The sequence below is a fragment of the Eschrichtius robustus genome, chromosome 17, assembly GCF_028021215.1.
Source record: "Eschrichtius robustus isolate mEscRob2 chromosome 17, mEscRob2.pri, whole genome shotgun sequence".
In the NCBI taxonomy this organism is placed as follows: Eukaryota; Metazoa; Chordata; class Mammalia; order Artiodactyla; family Eschrichtiidae; genus Eschrichtius; species Eschrichtius robustus.
In genome coordinates this window covers 68,307,853-68,321,679 of record NC_090840.1, presented here as the reverse complement: position 1 = coordinate 68,321,679, position 13,827 = coordinate 68,307,853, and the positions used below count along the sequence as shown (strand labels likewise).

Sequence of the window (13,827 nt, the reverse complement as noted above, 5' to 3'; positions counted from 1 at the left end):
AGAAGCCGAGACTTGGTTTGAGGAAGCCAGAGGGAGGAGATTTGAATCTAGACACCCCTGGGGGTTAGGACTGAGAGGCGATTCAACAGAGGGTGTGAAAGGGGAGGGGGCTTGGGAGGATCCAGGGAGGGGACCAACGCAGGACTTACAGACCACGCCAAGGTGCGATGTGGGCGCCCGCGGAGAAGGGCGAGTGGAGAAGAGACGCCCGGGGCGTGGTGGAGCGGGAAGCTCTCCCTGCGGCGACGTGCGCTCGGAGGAGGGAGGCGGGGAGGGGAGGGTCGAGCGGGCGCGCGGCGTGTGAACGTCGAGGCTGCGGCGGCTGGAACAGGTGAGCGGCCGCCGGGCGCTGGGTCCCCGCCCTTCCCCGGGAGTGGCTCCCCCTACCGACCCTCCCCGGCGCTTAGCCGTTAGGCGGCTTCCCCTCGGTTTGGGGTTTTGCAACTGGCAGCTGTTTTTTTTCCCCTTTCCTGTTTCTGTCTCTCCTTCTTCTTTTAGGTTGCTCCACCCGGCCCAGGATCAGGCCAGGGGGAACCGGCCGAACCGCGGTTGCCAACTCGCGCAGGGCACTTTGGCGAAGTCCCGGAGTGGAGTCCCGCGTCCCGCCTCCTCCCTGCGGGGCGCGCTCTCCTCGCTCCCCCCGCAACCCTTCCCCACTTTTCCCCCCTTTTGCAATCACATGGCATTTTAAGAATGCCGGAAAGATGGCGGTAGCGGCGGCGGCGGCAGCGGCGGCCGGGCCGGCCGGCGGGGGAGGCGGCCGAGCGCAGCGGAGCGGGCTGCTGGAAGTTTTGGTGCGGGATCGCTGGCACAAAGTTCTGGTGAACTTGAGCGAGGACGCCCTGGTTCTGAGCTGCGAGGAGGGCGCTGCGGCGTACAACGGCATCGGGACCGCCACCAATGGCTCGTTCTGCAGGGGCGCCGGCGCGGGGCACCCGGGCGCGGGCGGCGCGCAGCCCCCGGACTCGCCCGCCGGAGTCCGCACCGCCTTCACCGACCTGCCCGAGCAGGTGCCCGAGTCCATCTCGAACCAGAAGCGCGGCGTGAAGGTGTTGAAGCAGGAGCTGGGCGGGCTGGGCATCAGCATCAAGGGGGGCAAGGAGAACAAGATGCCCATCCTCATCAGCAAGATCTTCAAGGGGCTGGCGGCGGACCAAACTCAAGCCCTGTACGTAGGGGACGCCATCCTGTCCGTAAACGGGGCCGACCTGCGGGACGCCACCCACGACGAGGCGGTGCAGGCGCTGAAGCGCGCTGGCAAGGAAGTGCTGCTGGAAGGTGAGGGGTTAACGCCGGGCGGGCCGCTCGGGATGCGCAGCGCAGGCCCCCCCTCCCCTCCCCCCCGCAGCCGCATCCTCATCCTCACACCCACCTGCGTGCTGTCACCCACCAGGGGGCCGCAGCGCGCAGCTGGCGGAGTTTTGACAACTTTTACCCACCTTGGGGCAACTTGTTCCCGCCCTAGGGTCGTCCCAGGCGTTGACCCGTCAGGGGTGTAGGAAAAGGCTAGGCGAGCAGGGTTTCTTGAGCGCCTACTCTGTGCCGAGCACCGGGTCGGAGGCGTAGTGATGTCTCATTTTTTATCCGCGCAAAATCCTTGTGTAGTGTAGGGGCTGGGAGTGAAACTGGCAATGAAGGGTACGCGCCCGCGTTCCGAAGCGAGCTCGCTGAGTAATCGCAACTCTGACAGTTTTCTGCTGTGGCACAATTTTCTTCTCAGGAGCCTGGGCAGCCCAGCTAAAAAAAGGATCGAATCTCCAAGGGGCCAGAGAGGGGTGGCAACGTGTGAATGCTAGAACTCCCACCACCCTTCCCGACTTCCCTCCTTTCAAATTGGAAACTGGACTTCTGGCTCGGGAGGTGTGCCCAGGGCTGGGAAGTGAGGTGCAGCTTTATGCAAAAGTTCACTTCTGCTGCCAGGTGTTTGGCCGGTCCGTCTGGATTCCGGGTTGCTCCGGTGGAGGGCTGGTGAAGTGTTGTTTCTGCCAGCATCTTCCCCCGGTGTTTCCCCTCCATCCCCCCCGGAGTGATGTGGAAACAACTTTGCATTTGTAAACAGTTTCCCCTGCGTGCGAGGTGTCTTAGAAACTACCCTCTTGCGATCTTATGTCCCCATTCTCCTAGGTACCAAATGTGAGCAGAATAGGTAGCACCGTGTTGTGCCCTTTTGTGACTGTGGGGCGTTACGTGGGACAGAAGGGCAGTGGTAAGGGGATGACGCATTCTCCTTTCCCACTACAGCTGCATTTTGCACTTGATGTCTGCCACTCTGCCCCTTAGCTTGCTTTGTACATAGCTCTTTCAGCACTAACGTATGGAAATATCTATTGATCCAGCTTTTCCCCGCTGTAGATTGATTATCTGGGGTCTTTGATTTAGTTACGGGTCATCACCCTTGAGCTCCGTGACATGCTTGCTGAGTCAACGAAGAAATGAACCCATGGCCATTGAAACAATGTTTCAACTGAGACCTTGTAAACCAGGTGGTTGATTTAAGTCCTAAATTAAGAACTAAAGTCAATTTCCTGCTCCTCAGTTGTGGTGCTGGTGTGTGAAACCCAGAAAGTTCGAAGTTGGGAAACCAACTGTTCCCTGTTAACAGCTGATGCAACGCTCTGGTACATGGCCCACCTCCTGGCCTAGAATACACGTTGCCCCCCCCTCCCCTTATTTGTCTAGAGGATCTGTGATGTCTTCATATTTAATTGCTACCCAGGATCCAGAAAATGGAAGGCTATTTGCTTTGGCTTTATGGTTAACATGAGTAAACAAAAAAAGTTTTCTTGATTCAAGTGTGTGTCGGCTTGTGTGACAAGGGGCAGGTGGAATTTGGAGCAAATGTAGTTTGGACTAAACGGCTGGACACCTGCTTGGCTTGTAATATTTACTGCAAAATATCAGGGGGCACAAAGGTCACTTCTATTTCAGGCACTGCCCTTCATTATCTCTCTTCTTTTCTTCTCCTCAGTTTCACTTTAATGGCTAGTGATTTATCAAAGAAGTAAAAAAACAAAACAAAACAAAAAAAAACTCTCTCACCCCAAAAGAGGAAGAAAATGTGACTCACTACAGTTTAAAATAAACTTAGACAAAGAAAAAAAAGTCAAGCAGTTGTCTGACTTTATTGGTGCAGCAACTGAAAAGTGAGCTTTGTAAAAATCTCTGAAGGTAACATTCTTACAACGGATTGTTGTGTGTTCTAGGCAGGACCTCTAGGGGCAGACCTATGGGCTTCCTAGACACGACCCACCTGGGCTTTGGGCAGCAGTCTTATTCCAAGCCTGAGTTTTCAGAAATTGACTGCTATTAAGATGAGCAAGAAACCCTCTCCCCCCCAAAACAGTGTCTCTTCTTCTGAGAGTGTTGGTCCGAAATGAGGTGGGAATGATCATGTATCATCGAATCAAATAGCACACAACCTCTCTTTTGTAGCTTGGCCTAGTACAGGGATTCCCAGCTGAAGGGACTTTTCAGAACCAGGGGAAGGGCTGTTTAAAATCACCTATTGGGACTTCCCTGGCGGTCCAGTGGTTAAGACTTCGCCTTCCAGTGCAGGGGGTGCAGGTTCAATCCCTGGTCCGAGAGCTAAGATTCCACGTGCCTCACAGCCAAATAAACCAAAACATAAAACAGAAGCAATATTGTAACAAATTCAATAAAGACTTAAAAATGGTCCACATCAAAAAAAAAAAAACCTTTTAAAAAATTTAATAAAATAAAATCACCTATCTACTTGCTACTGCACTGAAATGCCATCTTGATTTCAGAATTTCTACATAGGAAAGTCTTCGCTGATGTAATCTAGTTGGACCAGAGGGCTAAGGGAGATGTATTAAAGATATATTTATATGGCAAAGACACTCCTTTCTATTTAGATTGCTTTTTTTGGTTTGTTTGATTTTTGAGGGAGCGGTTGGAGACTAGTTTCATCCCTCAACCGCATCTAATATGACCCCCCATTACGTGACATGCGCCCCCTAGTGGAGACTGACTGCCTCTACTAATGGTACATCCTGTGAAATGAAACCCCGCCCAGCAAATTTCAATGCCAGCATTCTAGTCTTAGATTCTGCCACAGAAGGATGGTAACCTCCCTGAGCCTCAGTGTTTTCTGAAAAATGAGAATAAAGAAATGCTTACTTACTGGGCTGCTTGCTGTATGGAAGAGCACTCTGAGAATTTAAAAAGGCTGGGGGGGGGGCGGGGCGGAATGTATCAAATGCCTGCTGTGATTATTTTTACAATTCACATGAAGGTGAAATTGCCCCTTCTAAGGGACACACCTTTCCTATTCCTTTACTATTTTTAAATTTTTATATTTTTAAATTTTTATTCTGTTCTTTTGTTGTTGTTTTTGTACTATAGAACTGTAATGTTAGGAGACCTTTGCTCTGGGAAAAGAGAATCACAGCAACAGCTAACATCTCTTGAGCACTTAATATGTGCCAGGTTTTACTTAACATTTGTTCGTGTACACTTCTGGTAACTCCATGAGGTTAGTGCTACTGTTGGTCATTTTACTGATGGGAAACTAAAGTTTACAGACTTTACAAGTTTAAAGTTTACAGGTTATTTGCATAAACTACCAGAGCTAGAAGGCATCCAGGTCTATCAGACTTAAAAGCTCATACTTAAAACCTCGAGGTGAAATTGATACTCTGAGCTTCTGCTTCAACTGCGTGCCTGAATCAGTTGAAGCTTCATCAGTTATTGGGCTCAAGATGTTCTTCCCCACTCCTCGAATGTGCTGACATGCTTGGGACAGCCTTGAGCAGGAAACAGCAATTGTGTGGACCACTCAAAAGGGAGAGACAGGAAAGAGGATTGAGTCTCAAAGCCCTAATCACCAGGTGTCTGGCTATCAAGAGGGAGCTGCTGCCATATGGCCCAAATTTACAATGTGACCGAGCCTCCATCTTTGAACACATGGCGGGCAAAGAGACTAAATTGCAATTCAAACTTAGAGAGTGAATAAACTATGCCAGTTAAGTCAGTGTTAAACCAAACGTGCATCAAAGTTAAGATCAGAAATCTTCACACTGTGAACTCATTTCCCATTTTAGGGAGTTGGGAACAGGGACCCTGCGTTCAGCCATGCAGATATTGAACCTCATAACTCCAGGGGTGCACCCTCTGGAGTTGGGCAGGGCATACCTGCATAAACGTCTTTGGCAGCTTTGGGTACAGAAGGGGGGATGGGGGAAGAGTTTTTTGCCCTTATATTAATAGTAAAATCATAATTTGGCCTATATCAACCTTTTTGTAACTGAAGCGACAATAAAATTAGTTTCTTCAGAACTTTGTTAAGATCAAGGAGTGCAGAATGTTCCGGAAGTGGAGGTGAGGGGTGGACAGAATTATCCTTGGGTACAAAGGTCACTTATGGAACTGGACTAGAAAAAATAGAAACCGCAAAGGAGAAAGTCAGAGACAGTTGTTGGCATTAACCTTCTCCGCCAAAGTTCCTCCCTCAGTACTGCTCCCAGGAATGCTTGTCTGTTGAGATCATCTAAAATGTCACTTTCATAATCACTTTCTCCAGTGCTGGAAGTAGGGATGATGGAGCAGGGAGATGGCAGGGTGCAAGGGAAGGGCAGTGATTTTGCTGGCATACAATCTCAGGATTGGATGAGAATTTGAAGTTTAAAGAATATTAATTTATTTAGGATGTACAGATTCTTAAAGAATACCCAAGAACCCTGGAATTAGAATCTTGAGTTATCTTTTAACTAATAATTACACTTTTTGCAATATACTTTATTTCTTTGGACCTTAATTTTCTTCATTGGAAAGCTAGAAAGCTGGGGTAAGCCATCTCTAAACCTTATTTCACTTCATATCTTATAAATTCAGACCCAACACACTTTTATTAACAAATCTTTCTAACACCCCTTTTATTATCATGAAATGAATTTCATAAATATAACCTAACTCTAATTTAAATTTAAAATCAAAATAATGCCCTATTATTTTATTATTATTAACATTAAAAAATGGAGAAATGAAGTGAATTATAAAAAATATGTTTCAATAGATAACTGCATGGTACAAGAAGGAGGTAGATGCTAGGACTTGTATGTGAAATTGCCATCGATGCATAGCTACAAATGAAGATGGGTAGGGGTATGTAGTATCACTTGGGATCTGGAAAAATCTTGCACTGTGAAGGACTGGCTCAGATGTTGCAAGGTGTCTTGGATCCCTGACGGCTATCACTAAATGCTAGTCGTATGCCAGCACGACCCACCTTGACCTCTGAAATGCCTCCATAAATTTATGAACTGCTATTGGGGAAGGGCAAGAACCAACCTCTTAAGAACCAGTGTTCTGTAAGAATGCTAATTCTACTTTACCACTTTATAATGCCTAACCTTTTGCAAACTCTTTTTACACGTGTGATAGTAGCTAACACTTATATAATATTTACCTTGTACCAGATGCTGTTCTTAGCACTTTACGTGGACTAAATCAGTGGAATCTCACAATAACCTGATGCTATCAGTATGTCTGTTTTACAGATGAGAAAACTGAGGCACAGATCAATTAAGCCACTTGCCAAAGAAACACAGTGAATAAGTGCTGAGGCTGAGATTTAAGCACAAGCCTTAAAGCTTTTGATCCTCATGAATAGCTGTATAAAATAAGCGGATTTAGGAATGCTTATCCTCAACTTGTTGATTAGGAAAGTGAAGCTCCAAGAGGTGGAATGATTTGTCTTTATGAGGTCTTTCTTCTACTTTCTTGTTTGAAATATTCGTTTTCTACTGTGTCTGTAACAAATAACTAGAAACCCTGGTAAATTAAAACACAAATTTACTATCTTACAGTCTGTTAAAGTCAGAAGCCTGATGCAGATCTCACTGAGCCAGAATCAGCGTATCTGCAGGGCTGCATTCCTTTCTGGAGGCTCTTTTCCAGAAGCTTCTAGAGACCACTCTCATGCCTTGGCTCATGGCTCCCTTCCATTAAGCCTGGGGTAGCAGTTTGAGTCCTTCTCACCTCTCATCACTCCAACCTCTATTATACCTCCTTCTTGCATTTTAAAGGCCCCTTGTGATTACATTGGTCACATCCAGATAATCCAGGATAATCTCCCCATTTAAAGTTAATGTTTAGCAACCCTAATTCCCCTTTGCCATGTAAGGTAACATATTCACAGGATCTGGAGACTAGGCATCTTCTTTTCGGGGGGTGGTGGGGAGGGATAATTTTTCTGCTACCACATCTGGTTTGCTGAAGTCATAATGGTGCAGAGTTCCCAGGTAGGACTTCATGAATACACTGAAACACAGTAAAGAATCACTTCCTGTCTCATTGCAAAGGAGTTCTTCATTCATTCATTTATTTATGCCTCTAATGAGTTATTTATTCAGTGTCTTCTATGTGCCACACGCCACTAGGGGATTGCCCTCAAGAGGCAACATTTGCGTGACAGACACAGATCAGCACCGGCTCAGCACCATGCAGGCAACTACAGGATGGAGTGAAAAGGGCAACATCCGGGGTTTTATGGGATGCCGTGGTCTCCCCCGGGAAGGGCAGCGGAGCCCCTCCAGGGCTAGGGAAGGCAGATGCCTCAGGGCAGCCTAAAAAAGAGCTCGGCCGTCAGCTCTAGCTCAGTGTGGCTGAGTGGGTAGAAAGTGACCTTCAGACCTTGATGAGGGGCAAGAGTGAAAAAGACCAGAGAACTGAGCAGGGGTCAAGGCTGGTAAGCCTTGTTACAGAGTTGGAGTTCCTTCTGAGGGTGAAGTGTTTTAGGCAGGGAAATGTCACGCTCGGTTTCACATTTCAAGAAGCGCGCTCTCTAGGGCGATGCTTCTAGCATGAGGTTGGCAAGGCTTTGGTGAAATGACTGGCTCCCTGTTTCCACCCAGCTACCCTGGGACACAGCCACTTGACCCTGAATTATACTTGGGGGCAACTCCATGAGTAAGGCTTAGGTTTGTAAAGGGGCTTCACTCACATTATGATTTTGTCACCAGGTCACCCCTTTGTGGATGCTTGGACAGGTGTTACAATCTGCCTTTTGCACGGGAGGGTTAGGTGACTGGTCCCGGGTTACCTGTCAGTGACAGAGCTGGAAATCAGATTATCTAACACCCCGTCAGCTCTTCTGCTGCGCACTACACAAACTCAAGACATCGTGTGGGGACCAAAAGAAGTCTCAGACGAATAAGCCTTGGCCTCTGATTTTGGGAGCCTTACAGTAATTAGGGAGGTAGGGTATTCGAGGCTGATTGTGAAGTACTTGAGATTAGTAAGACAAATAGGGTGATTTTGACCCCAGCATATATAGCATAGTACCTGGCAGACATCAGGCTGTTAAAATGTGTTAGAAAAGGACAAAATGGAAGGACAGATGGAAGGAAGGAAGGGAGGGAGGGAGGGAGGGAGGGAGGGAGAAAAAATTGGGGGATTTAGCAATGACCCCCTTTTTATGACTCCCATCCTCCAGCACTCCTGCTGTTGGACTATGGTGATAAACATTTGGCATCCGATAATGAATGCCTTTTCCTGTAGAGAAGAGGAATAAAGAAGGCACTTCATAAACCTAGGAAGCACTTACTTAACATAGACCAGTCTTGAAAGACAGTTGACAAAAGAGGAGCCAGGCATGATTTTAAAAGTGATCCGAAAATGTAATTATCCTTTTCGTGTTATGTTTATAACCACTTTGCCTTTGCCCTGCTGTGGCACAGGGACCTACTCATCTGAATAAGTAAGAACGCTTTCTACCCAAGGAGATGAAAACTCTCTGCTTAGATATTTTAATTGTTTCTTTTTTAAGCTTATGTATCAGCCTGAGAATTCAGACCATGTTCCTTAAGTGAAGCTGATCGGAATGGTCCTTCAATTCCTTTTTTCTGCCGGGGTAGGGGATGTTCTTCTTGTTCAGTGGTGCATTTTAGCCGTCACCCCATGAAGTATGTATAAAAATAACTCACTGCACACGGCTCCACACTTGTGAAAGACATCTAACCAAAGCTACCAGTGTTCTGTTTGGCGAAGGGAAATTATTCTCTGGCAGCTAGTGGCCTACTAAGAATTCTACTTCAGATGATGCATTTCAAAGCAGTTAATGTTAAAGAAAAGCCAGAATTTCCCCCCCGGAATTTATAACAAGTGTTTTACGTACCAAACCTCATTACCCACTTCACTGGCTTTGATCTATAATAAGGCTTGCCTTTAGCTCTGCCCTGCAGAGTGAGACTTCAGAGAAAATATATAATGTGCACCACAAAGTAAATATCCTAACAGACCCGCACAAATGAGCCCCATTCCCAACGCAGAATAGACAAGATGGAAAAGTTCGTGATTAATAACGATTGTCATGGAACTTCAAAGGATGACCCACACTTAGCTCAGTACTTTTAAAAACTGCTCCTCCCTGTGGACTGAAGCATTGTTCTTAGCACGTTCATAAATGTGGGAGGCTCTGTCTAAAATTTAACGGGCTGCTGAGGATGACTGCAGTTGACATGTCCAGTTTGTTTGCATTGCTGTTCAAACTGCTCTTGTTTCTTCCTTTCGCAATTTTGTTTTTTTTTCAAAGTGGTAAAAGACAATGGTTCCGACGGCGGGCCTTGGATTTATTTTGTCTGGGCTTGAATTTGCACGCTACCTCTTTCTCGCTGTGTGATCTTGTGCAAGTTACTTAATTACAAGCTTCAATTTCTTAATCAGTGGGTTCATTGTAAGGAGTAGAGTGATTATGTACATAAAGTGGTTAGCTCATTGCCTGGAACGTAGTCTGCACTAAATAATTACTAACTGTGTAATATGTCAGATCTCATGCTTATCTAAGTATTATTTTTGGATAGAGGGTTCAATCATATAAGTTAAATGAAGGGTTCGATCATATGTTCTATAAAGCCTTTTGGGGGGCACAAAGGACAGCTTGGGATTTGCCATGTTAGGGAACCAAATGATGTAAGTGATGGCTTAGGAGAGTTCGTTTGCCTTGCAGGGGTGAATTATGATCCCACAAGGGTGTATTTCACTGATGATTTTTAGTCGCATCAGATGCTTTCCATCAACCAAACCACAGCGTAGGGTGCTGTGGCTTTTAGTGGGCAAATGTGAACTGTGTCTTAAAATGCTGATATGCAGGAACATGCAGAAGAGTGTTTTGTAAAGGAACAGTCGGCAAGTAGGGATTTAACCTACACAGCAAAATTCAAAACTCTTTAAAAAATTTTCTAGTAATTATAGGAATGTGGAGATCTTATTAACCCAAAGAAACCCAAATGTTTCTTTTACAAAAAATGTAAAATATTTATATAATTATGACTAAGTCAGAAATATACTTTAGTTTTTTATTCTATTATTTAGTACTGTGTTTCATGGTCTCCAAGAGACCATCCAGTGGAAGATATATCATTGTTTATGTACCCTTAAGAAAGAAAAAACTGTCTAAGATGGGAAGTCTGATAGGTTACCTGCATAAAGTTGGGACACCAAAGGGCTATGCCTTCAATGCAGGAATAAATGAAAAATAAACCCGTCACACAAAAAGGGACAACAAAGGCACTCATTTCAAATTTGGTACTGGTAGAAGGAAGGAAAAATATATCTCCTATAATTTTGAATTGCAAGTTGGTTCTAATAAATATTTAGGTCTGAATCTACAATGTCAGTGTGAGTTTTAAAAGTACTTAGGCAGATAACCTAATCTAAAGTGTTTTCAGATAGAGAGGGCCCCCGATAAATGATAGGAGAAATTATAAATACTCTCTGCAAGAACTTGGTTTCCATCCACACCTTCAGAGATTTTAAGGCCCATCCCCCAATTCAGAGATGATAAAATATGAAAAGAAATGGGCAGTTTGAATTGATGAGGTATGGTGTAAAATTGTTACACAACTATTTATTAAAATAATTTTTCTTTTAATGTTTGTAAGGTGGGACCTTGTTGGTAGATTGAAGCAAAAATCTATAGAGGGATGAGATGAAATTCCTGTTCTAAAATAGAACAGCCCAGAGGGGAGACAGGTGTAGAGTAATAAACTACATTTATGTAAATTACAATAAGTTCTAAAATAATAATAATAAAAAATTATAAAGGAGTAAATGTTACAACGGAACTTATGGAATATCTGAAAGTACTAAAGATATATGAAGTGGAAAGGAATGCTTCACAGAAAAGGTGACTTGAAAGTAGGATTACATAAGCAAAGTGAAATTTAAAATATAGGTAATTACATGGCTATCTGGGGCCTTGCATTTCAAATACTTTCATCTGAAACGTCCTTCATCTGCAATGAAAATCAAGGCTAATGATTTTTCTTTTTTGCTTGCGATATCCATATACTGTCCTCTGTTCTCTACTTCATTTTTAGAATTTGTCTAAATCAAAATACTACATGCTTATAGCATTCCTTCGCCTACCCTCCCCCATATCTTCTCTCCTGTTCCCCAGAATATTAGAATATATAGCAGTATAGGCATATTATTTAGAATATTCTAATAGCAGTATGGACATATGATTTAGAATATTGGAATACTTTTTTTTACATACTAGAATATATATTCTAATATTCTGAATAATATACCTATTGCTGCTATTTCTTGATATATCAGATTTAGCCATTATTGACTAAATCAGTCTCTGTTTATAAAATTATGATGATGTCAGTATTGCTCCATTTTCCAGTCAAGTAATATTCTATGATCAGGTCTTTTGCAGTTACTAACAGCTTTTCTTTTTTTTCGATTTGCTTAGTTTTCTTATGCCTAGCTCAATTTTTTTTTTCCCCAAATGCAGCACTAGTGTATCAAATTTCTAGCAATAATTTTTTTTCAGATTTTCACACATATCAAATAATCCACCCATTCTGTTTATTTTTCTCCTGGAGCCCTGCCACTCTGGACTGGTTCTGTCTTGGCCTGGTGTGTGGCCATCTTCCTTGGGTTGTCCTTGGCTTTTTCCTGTGTCTGTTTTCCTGGATCTACTGTCACCTTCATTTTTTGTTTACTCCCTAGTTTTGCTGGAGCACATTCTTTAGTGGCTTTCTGAGAAAGAATGTTTGGGAGGTAAATATGTGATCATATCTTTAATCTGTTTTCTCACTGGGTTGGTCCTTTGATTGTGGTAGTCTGAGGTAGCAGTCATTTTCCCTCAGCAGTTTTCAGGGTTGCTAGTGAGAAGTCTTATGCCATTCTCGTTCTCTTTCTTTTATGTGTGAACTATTTCTTTTTACTGGAAACTTCTAATACTTCTTTTTATCTCTGATATTCTCAGTTGTATAGAGTGACTTGCCTTGGTGTGAGGCTTTTGGTAATCAATTTTCCAAGCACTTAATGGACAGCAGTAGGCTGAAACCATAGTTCCCAAACTGTGTGCCAGGATACCCTAGGGTGCCCCAGTGAACTCACAAGGGTACCATGGAATATTTTAAAGTTTCAAGGAAAACAGCAACATCTGTTGGATACCAGGCAAACTATTAAACGGAGTTTCAACATTAGATTGCTGCATCCCTTCAATAATGTGAATATCTTTGCAAAGCCGGGTTTTCTGAAATTACTGTGATAAGAAATTAAATTAAATCAAAAGTAACAACTACCACATGAAGTGAAGGTGGCAGTATCCAATATGATTCCAAAGTTTGAGAAGTTGTATAGTGCCCAACAAATGCTAAGTTTTTAGGACATAAAGATGTACTACGTTGTTTGGACTTAACTACTTAATAAATTGAATTGGTAGGTGTTTCTTTGGGCCTATGAACGTCATGAAAAAAATAACTAAGACATTTAGGGTGCCATTTACTGAGTAGATTGGGACCTGTGGTCCAAAGGCTCTTACACTTCAGTTCTGGAACATTTTTCTTGTATTATTTATTTGACAGTTCTTCTCCTTTGCTGTTTTTGCTCCCTGTGTGTGGAAATCTTATAGCTGGATGTTGGACCCTCTGTATGGACACGCTAAGAAACTAATTTTTGTTATCTTTTTTTTTCTCCAGTTGTCCTTCTCTTTCATGGTTGTTCATTTTCGTGAACAATTACTAGATTTGTATCTACAACTCTTGTATTGAATCTTTAAAAAATTTTACCTGTTCTATCTTTAAGTTCCAGAACATTCTCTTGGTCTCATTGTTCATTCTTTTTTTATAGCATTCTCTTGTTTTGTGGATACAATATCTTTGCTGCTCTCTAAGAACCCATGAATAATAGTTTCCTGAAGACTTTTTTTTTTGCACTAATATTGGCTCAGATGTCTCGATGTACCTTTCTGTCCACTTAATTTTTCAGTGTGTTTAGGCATATCTGATAGTGTCATGTATTCTGAGATTTGTTCCATTTTTGTGTTCCCCGAGAGGCAGAACCTGAGATGAGTATCTCAGTGTAAGAAGTTTATTTGGGATAGAATCACAGAAAACACTGGTAGTAGAGTGGGAATGTAAGACGGTGATGGGGACGAACCCATAAAGACCCCACCGTGAGCCACTTAGCCACTCTGGAATGCATCAGATCCTAACAGAGGGGTGAGGAAGGGGGTGAAACTTATTCACCAACTCGCCATCATCATTTCGTTAAGGTTGACTGCTGAGGGTATTACCTCTCTGATACTCTTGCTGGCATCTCTGCAAGGGTCACAAGTACCCTCCTGCCAAAAAGATGCCCTCCAGGCAGAGAACTGCAGGTATTCACTCTAAGCAGCCTTCTCTGTATGTAACATTGACTGCAGAGGAGACATGATGTACTAACTTGGGCTTCATCAGAACCTCATTTCCTGATTTAAAAGTGTTCAGAGGAAATCGTCATGGAAGATGTACTGTGCTCAGACCCATTTCTGTCCCAAAATCTTTTGTAAAGGCTGGTTCAGACACA

The 13,827-nt window shown here is 43.8% G+C and overlaps 1 protein-coding gene across 1 annotated transcript in view; it reads left to right on the top strand.

The window, feature by feature from the left end:
* Nucleotides 1-308: 308 nt before the first annotated feature.
* SNTB1 (syntrophin beta 1) overlaps nucleotides 309-13,827 on the top strand; it is a 240,246-nt gene continuing 226,727 nt past the window's right edge. Inside the window, exons 1-2 of the mRNA XM_068525839.1 lie at nucleotides 309-331; nucleotides 499-1,278. Of these exons, the coding sequence (XP_068381940.1) occupies nucleotides 705-1,278 (574 nt within the window). The 5' untranslated portion in view covers nucleotides 309-331; nucleotides 499-704. The remainder of the gene's footprint in view (nucleotides 332-498; nucleotides 1,279-13,827) is intronic.